The following is a 25,731-nucleotide window of genomic DNA, read 5'->3' on the forward strand; positions in this document are numbered from 1 at the left end:
CAGAAGGGGGAGAGGCCGCCAGGACCCCCGTCCTCAATCTCCAGGCACATCTCACAACCAGGGGTTAGCTGCACTTCAGAGCCTCCTTTGCTGGCCCGGAGGGGTGAAGAGGCGCTCTCAGGGGCGGCATACAGCTGTCACCAGGGTCCAGGCCCCTGCTGCACCCACGGTCCCGCCGAGGGCCCGTCAGGCAGGTGTAATCAGCATTTCCTGGGGGATATTCAGAGCAGGTCCCCCAGGAAGCACAGCTTCTAAATTTGTCCTCGAAAATGATTAATCTGTTTAAGCAAATTCCTAGAGCATAATTAAGATGCTCTAATCAAGGAAGGAGATTGTTATGCAGCGCCTCGGGCACTGATTCAGTGGTAGCAGCTCGTGACCAAGAGGCCTGAATAACCTGAAGAACTCGTGAAGGTGACAGGGTGGGCTCTGCCGGGCAGCTGGACACGTGGGCGGCTGGAGGTCACGACGGTCCAGGGAGAGAAGGCTGTGAAGGCAGAGGGCTCAGCAGGTGGAGCCCTGCCGAGGGTCAGGGGTGGGGAGCCATGAGGTCACACCTCCAGGTTTGGGGGTTCAGGTTATTAATGGCTGTGGGAATGGCCACAGAGTTTGTGGATGTTCTTCTCAGCCGAGTGAGGTTTGGCTGTTTGGTCCCTGGGGGCTTCCAAGGCTGGGAAAGTGAGGCCAGAGTCCCTTGGGGAGTGTTAAGGAAAGGGGGGCTGGGGGTGCAGGGCCGTTTCTCCAGCATTCCTCCCCCTCTCTGGGGAGTAGAATTATACGATGATGGCCCAGATTACGTCTCTGGGCCCTGGGGGCTGACAGTGATTTACCATCTCCCCAAGAATCCCGGAGGCCCTAGCATCCCAATGGCATGTGCCTCCCCACTAGAGCCACAGCTCCCACGCACATATTCTCAAAGGGACACACTGACCTCCTCGCTGGCCCCAGGTCTCAAATTACAATGACAGGTAGATCATCCCCTCTTCTCTCCCCTCCCTGCACAGAATGGTGCATCTGGGGAACAGGTCCCCCTGCCCCCAGGGACTGAAAGAGGCCTGGGTGGGGGAGGGGCAGGGGGAGGTGGGAGGAAGAAGGTTGGGGAGAGCAGGGAAAGGCAGGGCTGGGGGTGTTTAATAGTTCTAATTTCATCTCTGTCTCTGCTTCGCTCTGCCCTCACCACAGACCTTCACCACAGACCCTCACCACCTTCCCTTCCATCATGCTGTGTCACTCCAAGCCTCGAGGTAACACAGATCTCACCTTCCTGGTCCCCTCCTTCAAATCAGCAGCCCCAGGCCAGGCCCATGTCCCTGACACAAATTTACAGTCTCAGTTGGTTGGCGCTCTAATTTCCTTCTTAACCTGCGTGAGGCCCATTAAATTAAGTACTCTTGACACCCAGACTCTTAAAACAGAAACAGCTCAGAGGGCTGCATGGTCAGCATAGGAATACGTGGAGGGTTCATCCAGCCCCTCCCTGGTTCTGGGGATGGAGCCCTTTCAGCCTCACACTTTGGCTGGCATGTCAGGTCCCTGTGGTTGAAACAAGGGGAAGGACATGGGGATACAACAGATACAGAGGATGGTCCCAACTCAGGCACCTCTGCCACCTCGGCACCTGCTCAGTATCTCAGGTGAATTCTCCGTAGGTGAATTACTTTCCCTTTCAAGACATTAATAGGATGTAGTTTCTGAACTGAGAGGCCAGGTCAAGAGAGGGAAGTGGAGTCAAGTGTGTGAGGCCAGTGTCAACAGGCTAGAGACGTTTTCCAGGAATTCAAGTTAGATGCTTGACTGGAAGGGAACGGGAGTGCTTCCCTTTGGAGAAGAGCGGCATCTCTCTCGGGAGGTCGAGCCTCTGTCCAGGGACAGGGGGGGCTTCTACTGGGGAATCAGCAGCAGCAGGAATCACACCAGTATTATCTCTGTGACCCGTGTCTTCCTTGCCATCCCCGCCACCGGAGTGGAGTTTATCTTCCCCATTCTCCAATTCAAGGGCCCCTTTAAGGAGCTGACACAGTCCTGATTCCTATTCAAATGTTTTCTAAGGTTTGTTGACTAATATTGAAGACAGATTCCAACTCCCTAAAGAGTGCGGCTATGGAACAATGTCAACAGCATTAATGCTCTACAAACACAAGATATGTTTAACTCAAATATTTAAATACAAATGCTCCGTTTTGGTACTGAGTACAGATGAAAGTACGCCACTGCGTTTAACTGCTGAGATCCATTGGGAGATGTCAACGTTATTAAATAACCACAAACTCGCTTCCCCGGAAAAATCCACTGGGGTGCCGTGTACTGACCCTGACTTTTTTTCTTTCCTAAATTGGCTTTATGTTGGTTCTGTTTTATCTTTCCATCTCGGGGGACAGCTTGTCTCCTGAATTGTTCATCTCTCTACCCTGGTTGGGCCTGAAGGGTTCTGTCATCACCAGACAGACACAGAGGGCTGGTGGCAGGGCACACGGGTGATTGGCCACAGCTCTTCCCTACCTTTCAGGCTGACAGCCCAGCTCCTCTCAAGGTCAGAGCCTCGAGTACTCAGCTGAGCAAAACATATGGTACCTCCTTGGGAGCCTTTGATGTTCTGGGCTGGAGCTTCATTGAAAAGTACCAGGATATAATACCCTTACCCTTCAGGTCAGACACTCCAAAAGGGGAGGCCCAACTGAGACTCTAAGATGTCTGGAGCTTGAAAATATATATATATGGTTTCTCTCCCACCATACAATTCAAAATAATACATTAAGATACAAAAGAAGTCAAGACATTTTGGTGCCATCAATGAACACCCCAGCCAGGGATCGTCCCTTTGCCGTCCTGTTTCTCTCTGTCCTGCTCTGTGTCCTGGGAGCTTAAATGAGCTGATTGTTCCAACAAGTTCCCTTGCTCTTGGTTTCCAGGTGGGTTTGGCCATTGGGGAACAGAGCAGGAGGTGAGAGGGCGGGAGGCGAGTGAAGTGGTAGGGCTGAGGGCGGACTGCGGCTCTGTGACCTGCCCTCCCTACCCAGCTCCACGTGTTTCCAGGTGCAGGTCAGCCTTCCAGGACCCAGACCCTTCTTCAGGCTTGGGAAAAACAGGGCTCACAGGGCCCCCTGTTACCAGCCTGAGGACCCTGCACTATCTTTTGTGGTTTCCCTACTCCTTGATAAATACTACTCAAATGTGTCCAGTTCAACTGTGCCATTTATTTCCTGCTGGGGCTTAACTAATATAATATCAAATTATTTAAAAATGTTTCCTTTGGTGCCCTGGCTTTGAAAATGCCTTTAGAACATCCTGAGTCTTTTTCTTGGGTAATCCAGTGCCTCAAGCAAGGGCCAGTTTGTAATGCAAACAGTTTACCCCTACGCTGGGTCTACCCCTAAGCCATTACACCAGGGCAGCTGCGGGGAAGTGCGGACGGCCAGGGGCAAGCGACACTGAAGAGCAAGATGGGAATATTCAATAGCAGAAGAATCAGTGCTTTTCTTACAAAAATTCGAAGAGTGATTATGACTTTTAATTTAGGACTGCTGAAGACCACAAATGGGTTTATTACAAAAATCTACTTAAATAAACATGATTTGGATTTCAGCATTGTCAGCTGAAAACACTGTAAAGAGCCTAAAACATTGTAAAGGAAATAGGAGTAAATTGTCAAATTTTGTAACATTTGTGCTCATTGGGAAATCCACCCATGCCTCTCTCCTCCTGATGCCACGGCCCACTTCCTGCAGAAATGAAACAGAAGCTAGTCCCTGTTCTGTGCGCAGTGAAGGATGCCGCAGTCTGCAGTGTGCCTTCTGACTTCCTGGGTCAGGGACAGAGTTTAGATGACTCATCCCAGTTCCAGGCTTAATTTAGCCCTCTCCTCTGGGAAGCCTTCCTGGCTCCCTCCGCTGTGCTCCTGAGACACTGAGAGGATTAGTATTTTACACTGTCGTTCTCAGATTTCTGTCTTCCCAGCCTCCCCACAGACTGACTTTGTGGAGGGCAGAAAGGAGGCCTTTCCTCCTGCCAAGAGCAGATGTCTCCCACGCACATCTCAAGCCCCCATTCTCAGTTATCTGCAGAGTGGATGGATGAATGAATCAGTGAGAGAGTGAAGGTCTATTACCACAAAATAGTGGTAAAGTTTGTAAGTCATTTTTTCCAAATCTAAAATTACGAAGTGGTTTAGCCAAACAGGACAGGGCACAACTGCCTCTCCTTTGAGGGGCATCAGGACTTTCTAATAAATACACTTTTTAAAAACACTCTTGTATTTAGAACCAACCAAAAACATTTGTGTCAAATGGGATAGCTGTCCCCCTCAGAGAACTCTCTTTTATTTTCATTTATATGTAGTATTTACCAATCTCTTTTGTATATGGGCCTATTCAGGAAATGGAAAAGCTTACCAATGACCTATCTTTTCCATCCAAAATGGAAAAAAAAATTAGTCTTGTTGAGTCCCAAAAAAGGAAAATTATGTGTGTGTGTGTTGGGGGAGAGAGGAGTTTCCCCACTTAATTTACTTATGTTATTAAACAGAAGAATGTCAATGAGAAAATTAACATGGCTTTTTAGGCCCTAAACTGTTCCTCTTTGGTGATATTTGAGAAGTACACACATGAGGAAACTTTTTGATTTTTTGTTTAATTAACAGACTTTATTATTTATACTGGTTTTAGGTTTACAGAAAAATTGAGCCAAAAGCACAGAGAATACCCATATCCCCACTCACTCTCCCAGCCCCTCTGCACCGCCCCCACCAGTGTCCCCATCAACATTCTAAATCAGTGTGGTGACTGTGTTATGACTGATGAACCAATATTGACATATTCATTAAAATTCATCATCTCCATGAGAGTTCACTTTTCGTGGTACACATTCTTCAGATTTTAACAAGCTCATAATGTCGTGTATCCGCCATTACAGCATCACACAGAAGAGTTTCACTACCTAAATATTTCCTGTGCTTCACCTGTTTACCCCTCCCCAACCACTGATCTTTTTATTGTCTCTATACTTTTATTTTTTATATAATGTCACATAGTTGGAATCATACAGTATGTAGCCTTTTCAGATTGGCTTCTTTCACTAAGTAATATGCACTTAAGTTCCCCCATATCTTTTCACGACTTGATAACTCATTTCCTATCACTGAATAATATTCCACTGTATGACTGTACCACAGTTTATTTATCCATTTGCCAATTGAAAGACAACTTAGGTGCTTCCAGTTTTTGACAATAATTTGTTTCTTTGTTTAGCTTCTATAAACATTCATGTGCAGGTTTTTCAATGTATTTAGCAAATACCAAAGGGGGACAACTGTTGCATCATGTGTTAAGCCTGTGTTTAGCTTTGTAAGAAACTGCCAAACTGTCCAAAGTGGCTGTACACATTTTGTATTCACACCAACAGTGAATGAGAGTTCCAGTTGCTCAACATCCTTATCAGCATTTGGTGTTGTCAGTATTTTGGATTTTGATTATTCTAATAGGAATCTAAGTGGTATCTCATTGTTGTGTTAATTTGTAGTCCTTAATGACATAAGATATCGAGCATCATTTTATATGCTTATTTGCCATCTGTATACCCTGTAGCATCTCTTATGTGATGTCTCTTGAGATTTTTTGCCCATTTTCAATTGGGTTGTTTACTTACTGTTGAGTTTTAAGAGATCTTTGTATAGTTTATATCTTTTATCAGATATGTGTTTGCGCATATTTTCTCACAGTCTATGGGATGCTTTTTTATTCTCTTAAAGCTTTCCAACTGTTTAAGCATTATAGCATTTTAGAGTTTACAGAACTCACTCAGATGTAGTATCTCATTGCATCCACAAAATGACCTCTGGAAGTACATATTGTAATGGCCACATTAGAGAAATGGAAACAAAGAGGTGAGGAGATTTGATTCTGGTCACAGAGGGGTTCAGTGTAGAAAGGGAAAAAAGTTTGCCTCAATCATTGGGATTTTTTAGTTTCCTGTTGTGTGTTGGCACTGTGCTTGCCAGGTGCTGCAGGGCTGTACAGTCACTCCCACGCCCCCAGCTTGCCTATCTGATGCCTGGACGTGTCTGTTTTCTACTTGGGCTGAGCTGAAGATTTACACTGAAGAGGATCCTGGTTTTCAGAGATCCTACTTCTAGCATCGTTATCCCAATCCTTCAATGGGTGAGGGGCTCAGAGCAGGCCACCCCAAAATGTGCCACTTTCACATATTGCTAATTTTGAATTAAAGTTAAGAAACAGCCAGTACAAGAAGGACACTCTGACCCTCCTTTATCTCCACTGAAAGCAAGAAATACGTGTTCCATGTGAAAGGCACCAGGAGGAAGACAGACATCCTCATCACCAGAGATAGGAAAGTCAGGGCTGAGAAGGCTGTATAAACACACCTGGTTACTTCTTCACTAATTTATTACCCCAAGCCCAAACAATTCTTCACAAATTTATTGGTTTTTTGTCTAAAAGGTATAAAAGCTGCCTGCTTTGGTCACTTTTTTGAGTTTCATATTTTTTAATGAGCTCCCATATGTACAAAATTAAATTTGTTTTTCTCCTGTTAATCTGTCTTATGTCAATTTAATTATTAGGCCAGTCGAAGAACCTAGAGGGAAGGAGGGAGAAGTCTCCTCCCCTACATGGGGTGATTCTGTCCACCAGCTCTCAGCCTGCATCCAAGGGCTGCCTGTGGTCCGGGGGCCAATGGGGAGCAGCTACTCGGAGACAAGAGATTTTAAAATGCTTTTTCCTTCCTTCCTTCCTTCCTTCCTTCCTTCCTTCCTTCCTTCCTTCCTTCCTTCCTTCCTTCCTTCCTTCCTCCCTTCCTTCCTTTTTTATTTTCTTTCTTTCTTTCTCCAAGGTGATTGCCCTCTCCTCCTTTGACAAAAACAAAATATAAACACACACACACACAACATTAGGAAAACAAACAAGTGAGGCGCTCTGCTTGTGAATTGACATTCTGCATTCTGACTCAGTTGTGAGTTAGCCCACTTACTGGGGGTTACTGATCTCCATCTTACTCTAGTCTCAGCTTCTCGGGAAGAGACTGCTCCCCTGGAGACTCAGGGCACATTAAGAAGCTGCACAAACTCTTCCAGGTGTCACCACTGTAGTAAAGGAACCGTAATGGTAACTCTGCACCGAAGATAACCCCAACCACATCATCCACGCACGGGGACCTGTGTGTCACCTTCTACCCACCCGGATGCGCGGCCCAGCCTAAGGCAGTGTTGGGGTCTTCGAGCTCCACATCTTTCCTGAGTCGAGAGATTTAAAGCCCTTTCTCTTTTTGTTCTTGCTGAATCTGATTAAATAAAGACAGCATTAGCAATACGAAGAATTTAATGGAGTGGTTAATGGTGTGGGTGATGTCAATAGGAATTTGGCAGCATCTGTGAGGATAATCTGAGAGAGATAATCGAGTTGACAGCCCTTCTCTCAGAAAGCAAAATTGCCTGGTTCTGGTTATACCGGCTGTTATTGGCTTCCCTGCCTGCAAAAATGTCACAGTAATTCCAATGGAGTTGTTTACACAAGTGGAAAAATCTGACTCCTTGATAACATGTTTCAGTTGCAACCCCTTTAATGACACTCAGAGGTCTTCCAGTAAGAGAGAAATTTCCTCCCAACTAAGGGAGCAGTTATCTGGAAATAGCGCCCTTCCTCAGTAAGGTTATTTATGTTCATTGGGCTAATGGTTTTTGTCCAGTAATACATTTAAATTGCTTTTCATTTTAGAGTTATGCTTTGCTATCACATTGCAGAAAGTTGCTTCTCTTCCTCCGTACAGCCTGCAATTTCCTTAAGTATGAGATGACAGCATTGTCCTTTCGAAGTCATTTGAAATAGACTCTGTCTCAGCCATCTCTCAGGAGAATATTCTCTGATAATCATAGCCAAGTGGAAAGTGCAAATGAACTCAGGCCGTCTGGTCGCTCCTTTCTCTGGTTCCCTGCAGGCTGTGCAGCAGGGTGACGGTGCCTGGTTGGTCTGGGAAGGAGCCCTACATCCGGCCTCTGATTATCTGAGAAACAGGCCCCCAGCTCAGGGATAAGAAGTGCAGAGGTTGAGAGGAGTCACTCCACAAGTGATTTATAAACTGAGTCACACTTATCTGGTATGGACGACAAAGAAAATTTCTGTCTGTAGACATGAACATAATTAGGGGTATACGACCTTGTAGCAGACATTTCTCAGTGAGACTGACAGCTCACAGGCAGTTGGGAATAAAAGTATTCTTTTATTTTTTATTTTTATCTTTTAAAATTTTTTTTTTGTGGGGGAAGGTAGCTTTTTGTTCATTTTTAAAAATTAATTAATTCACTTATTTATTATTGGGCAGGTAATTAGGCTTATTTAATTTTGGAGGAGGTACTAGGAATTGAACTGTGGACCTTGTGTATGCTAAGCATGCACTCTACCACTATGAGCTATACCCCGCCCCCAGGTTTTTGTTCACTTTACTTTATTTACTTTAATGGAGGTACCAGGGATTGAGCCCACAATGTCATGCATGCTAAGCATGCACTCTACCACTTGAACTATACCCTCCCCCAAAAAACATTCTTTTAAAACTGGGCAAAAAAGGTGAATCAGGTGGGTTGAATCTGAAGCACATGTAATTTTAATTAAACATCTTGGGTAGTAACTGTAATATAAGTGCTATAAAATACTAGCTTTATTTTTTTTAAAAAAATAAAAATTTAAGTGAAAATAGATCATACTTCTGCCTGATTTTCAAACTGAGAACTGTGTGTATACTGTAAGTTTTGAAGGTATAGACACATCTCATTTTATTGCGTTTCACTTTATTGTACTCTGCAGATAACGCAGTTTTTACAAATTGAAGGTTTGTGGCAACTCTGGGTTGAGCAAGTCTATTGGCACCATTTTTTCCAACATTTGCTCACTTTGTGTCCCTGTGTCACGTTTTGGTAATTCCCACATTTCAGACTTTTTCATTATTATTATATTTGTTATGGTGATCTTTGGTGTTAATACAATGACTTGCTGAAGGCTCAGTCGATGATTACCATTTTTTAGCAATGAAGTATTTTTAAACTTACGTATGTACATTGTTTTAGACATAATGCTATTGCACACTTAGTAGATTACAGCATAGTGTAAACATAGCTTTTTTATGCACGGAGAAACCAGAAAACTTGTGTGGACTCACTGTACTGCAGTGGTCTGGAACCAAACCCACAAAATCTCCGAGGCATGCCTGTAAATGGTTTAAGCTAATAGGAGGTTAACATTCAAGTTAAAAATTTTAACTTTAATATATAATTGACTATATAGAAACAAAAGAAAATCAAAGGGACCAAGAAATATAAATTGCATCGCTTATCTATAGCAGTTGCATCACAGAAACCTCGGCTCTGCTCCAAGACTTGGAGGCTTGTGACGGCAGCCAGCACTGCTCAGCAGGGAAAGGTGAACCGTTGAGGAGGTTGGAGGCATCTTCCAGGGTCTCGCCCGCTGTGCAATCTTGCCACTTGGTTGGCCTTGACTTCTTTGACGGCGGGAGAAGGCCTGTTCTTCCCCAGGGAAGAATATTCATCAGCTAATTTATGGCTCAGTTCATCTTGCCACCACCAATTACTGACGCTGCTCTCTGCAGTAGACTCGAAGGGCTGGGGCCGAGTCTATCCAAAATAGATCTTTGGCTGAGGAGCAGGTGGTGGTGGTGGCAGGCCAGAATGTCACACAAAGGCAACCGGAAGAGAAACGCACACACCCGGACCAGAAAGCCATTTGTTTTTTAAAAGAAGGCATATGGAATATTGGATGTGTGGGTAGGAGTGAAAGAGGAGCCCCGAAATAGTAATTCACATGGATAAATGCCCATGCATAGAAGAAAAAGATCTTGGTCTGATTCCAGGTTGAATGGTGTCTCTAGGGAGGACTGTGGCTGGCTTCAGAGAGCCAACCCCTCTGCCTTCCCTTCGAACTGCAAATACTACATCAGGTGGGCCGGTGGAGACATTTGAAGACCATTGTTGTCGCTGTTGCTGCAGCCACGGTCCTCAGCATGCACAGGGTCCTCGGGAGATGTTGTTTCATGTGTGACCCACTCATTTAAAGTCAGATCTTTGGGACATGAAGAGAGGAAGGCTAAAGAAGACTTTTGGCAACACATATCCCCTTGACCAAGTCTGGGGGCCACAGACAGATACCTGGTGAACTTCAAATTAAACTCTTTAATAAAATTTCTAAAACTTTTCCAAATTCATACATAAATTACAGTCCAGAGATAATCTTGATTCCTTAAGCAGATGATTTTGAAGTTAAAGAATTCCCTTAACTATCAGTCCCTAAAATGGGGGTTTTTATTTGGCCGTACTGAGGTAAATATTTCATTTAAAAAGCAGATACATGGCCTTCAATAGGCGGGAAGTAATCCTTGAAGAGTCATAGATAAGAATAGGTTTGTCCTGCAGTAAAGTCCTTTTTAAAGGCTGAGGATTAGCAAAAGACTCACATGATCAACTGAGATGGAAACTGAAATGGTGGCAGCACACTTCAAAAATGAGAATCTTTCCCAACAGTTTCCTGGAGGAAGGGTTTCTTGAGTCTTTCACCCAGCCATAAAAAAACCTCACAGCTGTTCTCAGTGGAGAAGAACGTGAAAAACCAAGTGAAATCGGACTACAGCTTTTGTGTGTGGAGGGGTGGAAGTGGGAAGGGGTGCTGTTTCAGCAATACGCAAGGGTTGGGACTGCGGTGAGGAGAGGATACAGCCCAGGGAAAAGGAAAAGAAAGTCAGGGAATCACACTGTCTGGCCCCAGGATTAGCGCCCTAACCCTAAGACCAACTGCTTACATTGTGCTGCTTGACCTCCTGGTTTCAGGTAGCCTTAGACCATCCTTCCAAGGCTGTAGCCGATGTGCTGTCTAACCACGTCAGTCCTGGAATCGGCAGAGCCGGAAAGTTCCATACCCCAGGACACATATAAAAGAAACAGACACTGCATCACGGGTCTTCCCCCAAAGGCTTTTTATCGCATTTTTGTCATCCTTGAAGATCCGAGAAATTTAAAGAATTTTATTCTTCATAAGTAGAACAGCAACATTTTCTTACTCTTCAAAATTTAGGTTATCAAGTTCCACAAGTTTATATGTAGCTTCTTCCTGACAGGCGCTGGTTTCCATGCCCAGTCTCATCTGTAGTGCATTTCAATGGACCAGCTCCAGCCCCCACGAGACTACATACCCTCGGAAGACGGACTCGTTGGTACTTGGCAGGTCCAGTTGCAGGCATCCACCGCAGATCCCTGAAACAATTGGATTGTTGGAAGAGCATGACAGCATTTTAATGGACATGTAGTTTGGGTGAAGAACTCTTCTGGAGCCAAAGCAAGTGAGGTGAACTAATTTTCAGGGGTTTTAAAACAGAGGAGTGGTTGAAGCACTGTTTTTAAGCCACTTTGTTCTTACAATACAGTTTTGATTTTGACTGATAAACAATATAGGTTTAATGCAGGTGAGGCTAGCATCAGTGTGTTAAATACTTCATATTCTATTTACAAGGAGGGTTTAGATATTTGAGGACTTGTGCAGAATCTCACTTTTGTTTTTAATATACTGCTGTAAATACCTAAGCCAAGATATAGTATGGGAGAAATGAAAATTTAAAGTAATTTTATAAAAGGTCATCTAAGTTTCTCCAGTATTTATCTCAAAGATCATGTATCTTGCAGGGAAATTTTTTAAAAAATTGTATCAATATTGGTTTTCTATTAAATGTATTTCAAACAAATGCTTCAAAATAGATGGCAAATTATTACCTATTTTTGTATCTACTGAGTATATTTTTTTATATTTTTTCAGTGCTTTCATTTCTTTGTTTCTGGAAGATGTGAATTGGTATCTGTTTAATGTGTTTTTCATAATTAGTACCACAGATATAAGTGATAGTAGAAAAAATCAAGAAAAAATAATTATACTTGAGCATATTTCTCGGAAATATTTTCATGCTGGCTTTTAAACCATTTTAAATTTTAGACGTTGAACTTTAAAGACCTGTTTGTATGAACTTTCCCTTTCTGCCCCTTTATTCTCAAGAAACTTTCAATCCCCACATTTTCTCTTCTGACTGCAGTACGCAATCCTGAGACAAAATGACCTTTTGTGAAATTCCCTAGGGTAGAGGATCTCCAAGTAGATGAGCCTTCAAGTAGGCGTCACCATTTTCTCTCTTCTAGCAAGGGATTTCATTTTATGCTTTAATTTCTGGCCTGTTGACCCAGGATTGCAGATTTTTTAAGTCTTTCGCAAACTGCCTTTCAGAACTCAAAAATTTTGTCTCTACCTCTCCCCTACAATAACAGATTTCATTCGTACAAGTCTGAGAGAGAAAATGTAGGGGGAACACGGTTGGAGGGAAAAGTGTGAAGGACATAGCAAGTTTATAAAGTTTTCTATAAAGTTATACAAGTTTCAGCCTTTGGGCTAGATATTAACTAGAAAAAAAAAAAACATAGAAAGCAAGACCTAAATAAGTAACATGCTAAGAAAAGCATGTCTTTGATCTAGTTTAAATCTGTTTGGAATCTTTAAATGAAAAAAGGGAAGATACAGAGATATCAAATTTGAACAGCGTTTTCTAATTCCAAATGATCTTCACTCCGGTACTACTGTGGCTCATAGGTTTTTCACTTTGGACAAGAAACAAACATATTTTTGGAATTGTGAGGAATGTGTATTGAATTTTGTTTTTTGTTTTTTTTACATGAAATCACACTTCTGGGATATGCATATCTGGGGTTAGGGGATGAAACGGAGGAAAATGGGTAAAATACAGATGAAACAGGAATTAAGATGTAGATACTTGCGGAAGCTGGGTGAGGTTTACCTGGAGTTCAGTATGCTAGCCTCTCTACCCTTCCATAATTTGAAAATTTCCTTAATTTCAAAAAGGTGAAAAGGTTTCTGATGAACAATTTTACCTTTGTTCAGTATGTACGGAATCGTGTCGGTAGTATTAATTTAGCTCACTTAGATAAGAACCATTTTATTTTTTTCCTTTTAAGAAATTTCATGTTCTACCCCAAAGGACAGGTGTTAACTGTGTATGTAGGACCATAAAACCACACACATTGGCATTTTCTGTCACCTTTTTCCCTAACAGAATTTATTTCCTTTGGCAGGAGCCCACCCTACCCACTACAACACACTGTATCCTTAGTAATTCAAAGGAAATGTGCTGGAGTATTAGAAGATGTAATTCATTAGGCAGACTGATTTTATAGTAAAATCTTATAGTGCTACATATACAAAGTATGAGTTAGCTATGTGGACTTAACCTACCATGAATGAGTCTTCCACATCATCAAATCTCCTGAAACAGCTTACCCCTAAGGCATCAGGCCCCTACAAGTTAATTTTGAAGAGGAAGTTGTACTTCCATTTTTTTTTAATATACTAACATACCAGCCTTATAGTGGAAATAAAAATAATGAAGTCAGTAATTACCATTTAATGAGCATTTCTATTGCAGGCCCTATGCCAGTATTTTCATACATACTCTCTTTTCATCCCACAGGGGTGTTAAGGAGGTGTTATCACCACCATCATTTATCATTTAAGGAGGTGTTATCAACCACCACTACACAGTTCAGAGAGGTTAAAAAACCCAGGAGTAAACAGATAGAGCTATACGCTCTGGCGCCCAGTCTGTCTGAATGCAAAGGCTGTGATGTAATTATGCCATATATGTATTTATACAGTGTGTATGTGTGTGCGCAATTCCAAAGGCTGTGATGTAATTATACTATCTACGTATCTATGCTGTGTGTGTGTGTGCACGCGCGCATGCGGGCACGCACTTGTGTACTATTCCAAAGGCTAAAATAACACATTCGAGATTCCAAGGTTCTGGAACATCATACTCGGCAAACTTGAGGTCTGAGTTTATACTATAGTCTTAACGATACTATTTCCGTACTTTTATTATAGTTTGGGGAAAGATGGTATGCTCAGATCACACTTTCCCATGGAAGCGCTCCTTCTGCACAGCAGACTCCATGTCTTTCGTCAGTCTGATTTCCGCTCCGCACACTGGGGAAGAGTAACTGAAGCTGCTCAGACAATGGTGATTCTCAGGCAAAGTTTTGGAGAGACCATCACTGCACATTCTGAAATAGTTGAAATGTCTTACTTTGATTAAAGTATTTTCCCCACTGTTTTTAGCAAATATGGTATATTGAAGGCACATACTCTATGGCCAGTAGCGTGAACCAGAAAGAAATATATTTGAATAATATCTTTAAAATATTTCAAATTTTTATTAAATATTTTTATTCAGTTTTAAGATCACAGTTAAAGTACTTTAGCATGTTATACACATGACTTACATGTGCAATTTTTAGAAATATCAAATTAAGTATAAGATTTTGAAGAAAGAAATTATATAAATGTGTATATTGACTTTTACTACACATACATCTAAGAAAGCAATAATTCTGTTGTACCATTAAGTGGAAATCACTTATTACATGGCATGTTTACACCAACTCTAAAGAGAACCAAGCCAATTTCGGAAAGCAAAAAATGAGCGATTCGGTCATGCTGAAAACTGTCAACAGACTTAAGACCTGGTGGTCAAAGGAAGCTATGGTTAATTTATGACAGATAAGTAAGCAATTCAAACCTACAAGAAAAGTTCATAATCTGGTATGTGGAATCTCAGGTGGTTTTTATTCTTTTTTGACAAATTCCTGAGAGCAAGAAACTCGTTTAGTGCTAATGAAATGAGAAAAACATTGCTGAGCTCCAAATCCCAAACCTCCTCCACCCCAGGTCTGCCGCTATGAGCGAGGCACTGATGTGAGGTGTCGGGGTTCGTGACCAGCCCCACTGGGGCTGCAAAGGGAGGTCACTGCTAGTCCATGAAACGCATGCGCCTCTGTGATTTAGGTTAGAGCTTGTGAGGTAAGATTTGCAGTGCGGGTGGGAGGGTGTGGAGGCATTGAATTAGGTCCTTGTTACTCAGTAACCAGTTCTGGCCTAAGTTATTAGAAAATCTTTGGAAGGAGTAGTAATGTTCACAATAACTAGTTCTGTGCATAAAAATCAATTTAAGGGCAGGATTAGTTTTGACCACTGACAGCAACAGAAAACAGCGGTCATTGAACTTTTAAGTACAAGGTTTCCTCTTTCAGTTACTAGTATAAATCATACCACCACAAGTAAAATTTGGCCAGGAGAGGAAATTTTTTTTGTATGTGTGAAGAGAATGTATACATATGTTTTTTAAGGAAAGCGTAGTACAAACAGATGGAGGTGTATGAGGAGAGTCAAATATATTTGTATTGTTCTCTCTTTTGTTGCTTTTTCTCTGAAATGTAAGGAAGATAATGTCCCCAGTGAAAAGGACAAGGTCATTTAATATTGGGTATAATAAACTTAGCCGTCACTTCCAAACTGAAAGTAGAGCAGTCCATCAAACCCCGAATACGTCACCAGACATACCTGGTAAGATGAACTGAACAACTGGTTTTTTTTTTTATTATAAGTATGTGTTAGTCAATCTAAATAAGACACTTTAAAAAAAAATCCCAAAACTCAAATAAAAACAAAATCCAAATCTAAGTCTTTGGGAATGCTTGTATAAATAAAAGCAACATATAATTAACAATTAGTACACTCTTTATAAGGTGCAAAACAAGGTCCTATGTGGGGAAAGCTAAATTTTAATTCCCACCTAGCAGTCACTCTGAAATACTTTATAGGTCAAATGCAATAAGAGCATTTGCTTCTACTGCCCATTTTCAGCAATACATTGTTCTCTCTGGAGAAGGCGGTTTGTGAAGTCAAAACACTGCAGTGGAAAACAGTGGCACTGAAGGTAGAAGCAAAAAAAAGACAAACCTCTGAAACAGGACTCACTGAAATTAACTGTTAAAGCCGAGGTAGCCCATTAGAATTGGCCTTCTCTGAGGGCTCTGCGGAGCAGTGCAATCAAAGGTGAACCTCCTCACAGCATCACGTACACCCCGACTTTCCCTTCACAAAGGATGACTCAGGCCTTGCACGACTTCCGCTTCCCCTTTGTTGTATAGAAGCTGGCCTCCGGCCTCCAGCCTCTAGCCCCAGCTGCTGGTCTCCAGAACACTTAGGATTCATACAGTAGTTTAGCAGGCAGCATGGTCCCACTGCTTCACATTAATGCCAAATGCCAGACTTGGAACAGAGTTACTCGATATTCCCCACCCCTGCCCCCGGCACTGTATAAACACAACATGTCATATTTACTCTTCAGCTGACTCCTAGTTCTGTATCGGTTTATAATTTGCTTGAGATTTTTACATAGGTGCAAACATTTCCATACGATGAGCCAAAGACTACAGAGTGCAAACAAAATTTTCTATGACTCAGGAAGAGTAGCATCTGACTTGATAAGAGAATGACAGGGATTACACATGTTGGATTCTATACGACCAGAGCAGTTCAGATGCTCCTTTTTGTTCATAGTGTTTCATTACTTTTTTACTCTGCAGCAGTTTTAATGGCGGAAACTAGAGTAACAGTGACACCGTGGGAATGATCTCGGGATGGTTTTGAGGGGGCACTGGTAGAAAGCTCACCTGACAGAATTAAATAAATATACGTCTGATGTTTGTGGGAGAAAGACTGTCGGAATTACAACCATATGATATATCCTCTAACAAGGGCTTTAATGAATTAACAATTTTGATCTAAAATCTGGGAACTAACCTAATTTGGGGATAGGAACCTGTATCTTCAATGTGGCTGTGGGACATTTTTCCTTTTCCTGATCTCATTACAGTTACCCAAACAAATAAAAACTTAAAAAGGATGTCTTACAGTATTTTTTTTCTTTCACTCAGCTTCTTAGAGCTGCAGCTTCAGTTACTATAATATACTCTACACACTTCAAAATTACATAGGAAAATACCCAGAATAACTAAATAAATAAAAGGCTAAAGAAAACTGGAACAGTACTGCGTCTCCATCTGAGACTAAATCATCCGCTTCCAGCATCACAGAGAAGGGCTAGGACAAACTTTTTCAAAAGATTTATATACAGGTTTGAATCCAGAAATTAAGGTTAAAAGCATAAATATTGATAATTTCAACTAGATTCAGAATGGTTTCAGAAAGATATGATACAACAATTTAGAATAAAACAAAGCAGAAGAGCATCATATTTTGGTTTGCTTGAGATATACATAAGGTGCAACAACTTTTTCTCTTGAGGATGTTTGTGGGACAAATGTTAGTGTGGATGGTGTTTGCTGGCAGATTAAGGTACACACCATAGCAATATGATTTTCCAAAATAAAAAGAATGAGAGAAGTGAAATGAAAATGACAAATGGGGGGGGCACTACATGTTGATCTGAAATATTTGTGCTAACAAATGTTGTTACCTGAAAATACCAACACCCCTTTCCAGCGGATTCAGGGCATGAGAAAAGCACTATTATTGAAACCAAGACTTCACTCAGAGAAACAACAAGGCAAGTGTCTAAAGGACTATAAAGCTTTGCAGGATTTCTGCTACTCTCAGTGCCTAACCGCTTAAAAATTAAGCATTTCTACAAAAAGGTTTTTTTTTTTTAAGTATCTGAAAACAGTCATATCCAGTAAGTTGCCCTCCCACTACCCCCCTCCCCGCCTAAGGGAAAAGCCACTGAGGTTTAGGAAAAGCAGATCAAGTAAGATATATTAATCACATAGAAAAAAGTAATCTTTTGTTTTGCTTCTTTTTAAAAAAGGTCCCATGAATATACAGCAATCTCTTAAGGAACTCTAGTGAAATGTAATCGGAGGACTGAAGGAGGGTGCTCTGGCAAAAATAGATCTATTCTAACGTGTTCTAGAGAATAACAAGTTAGTACCATTGTCAAGGTGCATGTTCTGCACCAAACAATTTCTGCTGTTGATTTTTAATTTTCTTTTTTGGATTTTAGCTAATAATTTTTAAATCACTACTAGCAAGTGGTCCAAAAACTCCAACAGCCACCAACATTGGGACCCGGCAATTTTCAAACATACACTTTGTGTTTTGAAATTTAGAAAATATTAGTAAAACAGCATCATAGTAAAAATATTACACTAAAATCTGGGGCTGCTCACCTGATTTATTTCTATGTGAATGGGGCTAACCTTGAACCTCTGATTAACCTTGCTTACTAATTCCTTCCTCCTCCACGCCCATAATGAATATGCATTTTTGAGGACACAATTCTAATGCCTTGCTGTCCTCTTTATCTGCTTTGAAAAAAAAAATCTCTATATTCTTTTTCAATTTTGTTAGTATGTTGTACCTATTTTTCCAGCACCGAAACTGAAGTAGTATCTACAACCGTGAAAAGCTAAACCTAGTCAGCACTAATAGAGTCATTTTTCGTATGGCTATTAGGTCAAATTACGATTAGAAAAAAAAATCAACATTATAATTCAGTCAAGTATAAATAAGAAAGCTAGATAAAACCTTGTAAACTGTCACCATTTAGGGATCTAATTCAAAAGCTTCAAACTCGAACTATCACTATCAAAATTCTGCCAGTTTGAAAACCAATAAAAATTATTGCTGGAATCCAATAATGAAAATTTGGTAGTTTGTGCTGTGATGCAAGAGTGGGGAAATACTTTGTGCTATGGAACAAATACCCTGTAAAATCTGTAGCCTCCGACTAATTTTGATTTATCACTTTGCATCCGTTGCTAAGAAACAAGACACTGTGAACATCAGGTGGTTGAGTCAATATGCTGAATGTTCTAAAGCCAGTTAATCCACTTGGCACTGGCATATGTATGGTTGGTTTTATGCTCAAAAGCAACAAAACACAAAAAAGAAACAAACTTGCAGGTGGATCTATGACTGAGAGTCCCACTCTGGTCAGGCATACCTCCCTCATCATTTACTCAATATCTCCTTAACAACAAAAATGCAAAATGGCTCTAAAAACCTGCAGTGCCAATTAGGCTGTGCATAGCAATTGCTACCCGTCCAGTCTGTCTGGGATGGATGTAAAAGGTCTGTAGGTCAAAGTCCACATGAAGTGAGTGTCTTCAATGTGTTCAGAATAGTGAAGTAATACTAAGGTCACTTCTGAATAATATTTTTCTTTTTTGTTTGTTTGTTTGTTTGTATGAACGATCCATTGGTCACTCAGACCCTTGTGTAAAAATAAAAAGAATCCTCAAGGCATGAAAACATCAGTAATCTGCAGGACTCTTCCCCTGTCTGGGAAAATATTTGCCACAATTTGCCCCAAGCAAATTCTTCTTGGTCACTCAAGGCTAAGAAAAAAATTCAGCTTGTAAGAATTTTAATTTTTTTTCCCTCCATCTCTCTCTCTCTCTCTCTCTCTCTCTCTCTCTCTCTCTCTCTCTCTCTTTTGCCAGCAAACTACCACTCTGGTGGCAAATATAAAAGTGCAGAATATATGGACCACGAGGCCGAGCATACACCGCTAACAATGGTACATCTGCCTGCCCGTGCTGCTTGGGAGTCCGGAACAAGCTTTTTAATATTATTCTACAATATAAATGTAGGTATAACCTATTATATAAACCATCTTAGAACTTAAATCTCCATGTACAAAAAAAGACTAAGAATATCTAATAATAACTAGTGCAGTGCGTCAGTTTTTGTTTTTGTTTTTTTGTTTGTTTTTGTTTTTGTTTTGAAAGAATAACTAGGTAATATACGAAACTAGTTTCACACTCTCTGGTTGGTAAAAGAGATGCTGGATGAGCTACAGTAAAGGCAGCCCCTTACCAAGTTACCACCTGTTACCATCAAAAGCCTTCAATAGAAAGCAAGCTCTAGGATCATCCCGTTTCTGCTCATTATCAGACAGACAACATCACCCTCAAAGACTCTGGGTTTTGAAAGAACAAACTGGCCCAGGACGCCAACTTCTGCTTCAAGTCAATCTGGGCCGTGTAGGGCAACAAGCACTTGTTTGCAGTCTGTATTTTCCACCACATGGACTCACTAGCATCCCTCGGTAAAGACAAGGCTAGGGTAGTAGGTAAAGCACAAGGTTTTACAATTAAAGGGCGCTTCACTGGTCAGCGCAGGAAATAAGTACAGGAGCCTGTGGCATTTCTTTTGGCTGTCCGTCATGGGTGAGCGGAGTTGACCTCTGACCTCTGTAAAAGAAGAAGAAGAAACAAAGACAGAAAGCACTTATTCAGAGTATGTGATCAGAAACAGGAGAGGAAGACGAATGACCAACAAAAGCTTCCCAATATTCTTGTTTAACAGCTACTGCTGACTGACTGCTTATGCCGTTTAATTAAAACTCTTCTTATTCTTAAAGCTTCCCTATGTTTCTTTTTTAAGGATTTCTTATCTCAATTCCTCTCACACAACTCAATAAAATACTCTGCCCCTAAACCACCACCTCCATTTTGTAGAGACAAAACCTAAGAACGAATAGATTCGGGTAAATTCTCTAAGAAGTAGGAAACTCTCAGTCAAGGGCTACGGTTCTAAGACAACAATCTTCCTTTGGCTCTACTGATAATAAAAAATGACAGGTTCCCTTCCTTGACTTGACCAAGGGGAAGACTCTCCTATACTAATTGATAACCTTCAGGTTCATTTCTTGAGCTATGTAATAATAAACCCAATTTCCAAACCTAAGGCCAACAAAAGCAATGGCCTCTGCAGAGAAAGAGAGGTGAACTGTGACTGAAAAAAAAAAAAAAAAAAGAATAAAAGCAGTGAAACCCTCCTAACTAAAGAAAAGTCTCACAGGCATCTGGAGAAAGAGTGTAGAGGGAAGAAGGCAGGTACCAGCTCCGAGTGTGTGAGAAAATCCAGTCAACTTGGGCCAAAATCAACACATACAGAGAGAGAACTCCAGAGAAGATTAAAAACTTCATGGAAATGCTTATCGTTTGGTCTGGACCTATACCAAATACAGCTTATTTTTCATTCAGAATTTTTGTTTAATGAGTAGAAAAAAATATGGCTTACTTCACGGTTATAAGAAAACTTCTTGATAGGTTCTATAGAGCTTCTCATTCTAGAAAGATGATTGGGCACCTCCTTGCCATTTTCTAACAGGCTTACCAAGCTTCAGCAATGCACACTCTGGCCTATGGTGGTCTGCAGGCCACAGCACTGTGCTGACAATAAGGAAGACAGCAGCAATGTCTTTACCAGTCTGACGTTTCAATACAGTACCTTCTTCAGATTATGTGAAGGAAAAGGAGTTATTTTAAAATTCAAATTGTGTCTGCCCCGTATCTATATCTAAGTTTCCTTCCCTTGATGCACAAGAAAGAAAAAAATATAGATAAATTACAACATATGGTGATCCAATAATCACTTGGCTTAAGATATTAAGGAATTTAGAAAAACAAAACATGTGTTTTAATCAAACCTCTGGATTAATCTGTCTATTCATGTGGGGATGCTGTAAGAACCAACTGTTCAATATGTGCAACTCTTTGCTCAAGAAAGATGAAAGTAAAGTGCTATTCTTCACTTTTAAGATTGAGTATGTAACAATATTACACAAAGCCAGAAAACTTTTAGTAAGTATTGGAAAAGGAAACATAGGGGAAGAAAAGACGTAAAGTACCATGTTAAAAAGAGAGCAAGAGGGAGAGAGAGAAACTGGGGTGAAAGCTTACTCAGCGGAAAAAGAAAAGAAGGTAGGAGCATGATGTGGCTGCAACCAGCTGATGGTTCCACCTCCCAGTGGAAGGGCAGGTGGGATTCGTCATGACTCTCTCTGACATGATGACGCTTGTTAAGCAGCACATTAGAGCAAAGGCAATGACACTGGTGTTCAAAGACTTGGAGTCCGATCTTGACTCAGTTTAGCTGTCTGTTCTTGGCAAGATAACTAACCACCTGTACCATCATTAAAATGGAACTAAAAAGAGACATTTGGCAGGGTTGATTTTTAAGAGTTAGTTTAATGAGCTTTCCTCCTCATAAAACCCCTAGTAAATAAACAGGCTCTCAACAAAGGTTTACTCCAATTTCCTATTTCCTGCATTTTGTAAAAATGACTTCCTATTTTGAGTTTCTGAACCTAATGTTAAGATTTCTTCTGTCAAGAATGCAGGTAGTACATTGTCTACTTCTAACTCTGCTGACCACCCTCTAAATTAGGAACCAAGCAATGCCTAAGCAATGATTAACAGATGTGCAACCCAGCTACAATTACATTAAGCCTATGGGGGGAGGGAGGGCTGGCAGCTCTGCTTTAACGGGTAAGGGCTAACATTACAACTGAGATTCTCCAGGGGAAACTGTCTTTCTAGATGTTAAGAACACTAACCATTTGTTAGGTTGATAGTAAAATTCTAATACGCAGTATTATTCTTTCTAATGGGAGATGTTAAAAAAGAAGAACCTTTACTCACACCATTTTTTCTATGCCTGCTAGCTAACTTAGGCAGTCATACCCAAGAACTTCTTACTTACTCATTCACCCACTCATTTGTTCATTTATCCATGGATGTAGCAGGAACTGAGGAAGCTGGGTGCATGAAGAATGAAACCAGTGCTTTGCTTTCAAAACGTACTGGGGGAGACGGACGTATCAACAATTAACTGCAACGCAATGTGGCAGCTGGAGGAAGAGTGTGCACAGGAGTGTGCAGGACTTCGGGGGAAGAGAGAGAAGAGGACAAAGGACGAGACAGAGCTGAAGGAGCAGCAGCAGTTCATCTAAGAGGGGGACATACAAAGGCAAGAAGCGGCCTTATCTGGATGGGAGTAAGCGATTCTATGTGACTGCAGGGCAGGGAGAAAGGAGGTGGTGACAGGGCAGGAAAGTCTGTTGAGGCTTTCTGCTACTGCAGCTGGAAGTCACAGAAGGGGAGCTGGTTACAGAGCAGAGGCATGACCAGTCATGCTCAGAAAGGGAGGCTGGTAGCAGCAAGGGTGATGGTGTGGCAGACCTTTCTGAGCCCTGAATTACGACCCCCTCTGAATTCGTATGTGATCTCTTGTTTCGACAATTTACGAGGGCACCTAATAACACTCAGGCATGTATTTCTTTCTACAAGCATTATGAGTTTGTCCTCTGTACTCGGCTGTAAAACCCCACGAGTGGAGAAGTGTCTGCATATTATCTCCCTCGGAGACTGGAGCAGGTTTTAACCATGTCTGTCAGCATTCACTTGCTATTAGGCAATGTCACTGTACACATGAAAAGGAATTTGACTTCCTGGAAATTTCTAGAGGCTATTTGTAAGGAAGCACTAGAACTGTAATACGACAGGTAAAGAGCAAGAGGCAAACAAAGCTCACGTCGGGGCCTCCTAACCCTGGATGTGAAGAATGGGGCCTGACAGGTCGGTAGACAAGTTGGGCTAGACTTCAAGTTCTTTTGTACACTGAAGACTGAAAAATCTAAAAGAGGAGTGCACCTGTGGGTATTCCACTTTGAATAAAATTATGAAATACCCGAAATGCTTTTTTTTTAACCTTCCCAAAGGATCCATTACGTAGCTGAACACCCAATTACATACTTAGAACTTAATATACTTTCTGTCGAACTTTACTGAATTCAAAGGGCTTGCACCTCTGTGATCTCATCTGATCCTTACAACTTGATGATTCTTTAGGGATATCATTATGCTAAATGGAAGAGGAGGAAACTGAGGCCCAAGGAAATAAATTACTTTGCGGCAAACACAGGAGACAGAGGAGGAAAAATCCAGGCCGCCTCCTTGCAGTGAGTCAGATGCTGAGATGCTTCTTCCTGAATCACACTGTTTTCTTCCACTAGTACCACCACTGCCACCAACACCACCCTCAACGGGGGTTAGTTCCAACATGCTGGTACTGGGACATTAGATTGATTCTATACAACATCTCTGTGGAACGATAACCTCTTAAAGCCATTTTACCGAAGAAAAAAACAGATGGTAGAGAAGTGAATGATCTTGCTCAAGGCTTTACTGTCCACAGGTGGCAGAAGTAGGACTCAAACCCAGGTCTGAGTCCTAACTCTAAAGCTCATGCATGATGATTAGATAACGCAGCTTCTCTGCTCTCTCAGATTTCTTCTAGAAAGGAAGCTTAGCCACTACAGTCACAGTGAAACACCGGGCTGGCTGGATTCCCCTGTATTTCTCCACACTGCTGAACAGTATACACGCTTGGGTGACATCTCATAAACAAAACTGCTCCTGAACCAAGTCTCGTGAACCCAGTACATTGTGAACAATACCACAAATCACGTCAGAGAGGACGATTCGGGTTTCCATGTCAGTGTCTCCACCCCTGTTCCGTGAAAGGGGCGAAGCTGCACGGGGTGCCCGGCACCGGAGAGGTTCTCCACCGCTAACCTGTGCACATTTTCCATGGCGGCCACCTCCGCCAGCGCCGCCAGGCTGAAGAAGGCGGACACGGCTGGCATCTCTGGGGTGCTGCTCCGCGTCTCCGCGTGGTGTGAGCATTCGTCACTGCAGCCTGTCTCGGTAACTTTAGGGAGACTCCTCTGCAGTTGTTCCTTTGGTTTGTCATCTGTGACGAAAGGAAAATTCATCATGAGAGAGGCTCGCTCTGTTCTCCCCGGAGAAGGGACACGGAGAAAACTCAGTGCCAGACAATGTGAAATGATCTAATATGCTTTACTGTTCGCTTTTGTCATCCACCCAATATTAAGGCTTTTACAGAATCTTTCCTTCCACAGAAATAAAACTCTTTTATTATGCTCAATTGCAACTATGGGCAGCACTGAGCCCTGACGCTGGGCAGAAGCACCGTGTTTCATCCAAGGTCAGAGTAGGTCAGTGTTGGAGTGAGAGGGAAAAACAGGCCTTGGACAAAATAAAACCCCAGGGACTTCTGCAGAGGGGCCTGTGGATGCTGCACAAGGGCACTTAAAAACTCAACTGACCAAACTCTTCTGATGAAGCCGCCGCATGTCCCACCATGGCACCTGGGACATTGGGTACGCTGTGTTACCCATACTAGGATGGCCTACACGAATCCCAAGGAGCTTATCTATCCCTCTGAGATCCTAAACTGTTATTTTTGTTCTGAAGACCCACTGAAAGGAAGACAAGGGCTCTCTGGTATTTATGAAGAGGTGGCTGAAATGTAATGCCAATACATCTGTTAGAAATGAGTACACCTGAGTACACCTTCTTTATCATGCAGCTGTTACAAAGGAGGAGGAATCTTTACCATGGTTTTAAAAACATTTTAACTATGGAAATTGATAAAATGCTGTAAATGTCACACAGAGCATGAAAATGCTATGTGCTTTTCAACATAAAAGGGAATGTTTTCGAAAATCTTCCACTCCTACAAGCAAACATGAGGCTACAACAATTTACATAATATGAAAGTCACAACAGAATCCCAAGTGGAAAGGGAAGGAGACAAGCGTCTGCTGGACTGAACATCAGGAGAACTAGATTCCGGTCCTCATCCCACTTAGTAGGCTGCTGTTTTATAAACAAGATTCTAACTAACTCTTTGAGCTTCACCTCTTACGTGACAGGGCAAAACGGGGGGTATTTAATATGCTTTGAGGTTCTAACAATCTACATATGCAAAACACAAGTGCCCAGAATTCACTAACTGACTTCTCTCTCAGTATACAATGAGTCTCCAGGAATAATGAGATTAACCTAAATCAGATATTTATAAATATCACTCTCAAAAATCATTCACTTACACACTTTTTTTCCCTATTTATAAAAGTCATTATGGACATTTGACCTTTTTCTGGAAACCAGATTAGGCTAAGGGGAAGGAATACTTCCTTCAGGGCAGATAG

At 41.7% G+C, this 25,731-nt stretch overlaps 1 protein-coding gene across 12 annotated transcripts in view; it reads right to left on the reverse strand.

The window, feature by feature from the left end:
- Positions 1 to 13,921: 13,921 nt before the first annotated feature.
- Positions 13,922 to 25,731, reverse strand: part of BBX (BBX high mobility group box domain containing) — a 254,842-nt gene continuing 243,032 nt past the window's right edge. For 9 of the 12 annotated variants that reach the window (XM_072965768.1, XM_072965763.1, XM_072965729.1 and 6 more), the window contains 2 exons: positions 24,290 to 24,467; positions 13,922 to 14,125 (listed from right to left, as the gene is read on the reverse strand). In XM_072965768.1, the coding sequence (XP_072821869.1) occupies positions 13,972 to 14,125; positions 24,290 to 24,467 (332 nt within the window). In that variant the 3' untranslated portion in view covers positions 13,922 to 13,971. Of the gene's footprint in view, positions 14,126 to 19,923; positions 20,120 to 24,289; positions 24,468 to 25,731 lie in introns of those variants that run through there. The other 3 variants (XM_015249242.3, XM_015249241.3, XM_006215912.4) reach the window with 1 other exon arrangement.

The sequence above is a fragment of the Vicugna pacos genome, chromosome 1 (assembly GCF_048564905.1).
Source record: "Vicugna pacos chromosome 1, VicPac4, whole genome shotgun sequence".
NCBI classification, from domain to species: Eukaryota; Metazoa; Chordata; class Mammalia; order Artiodactyla; family Camelidae; genus Vicugna; species Vicugna pacos.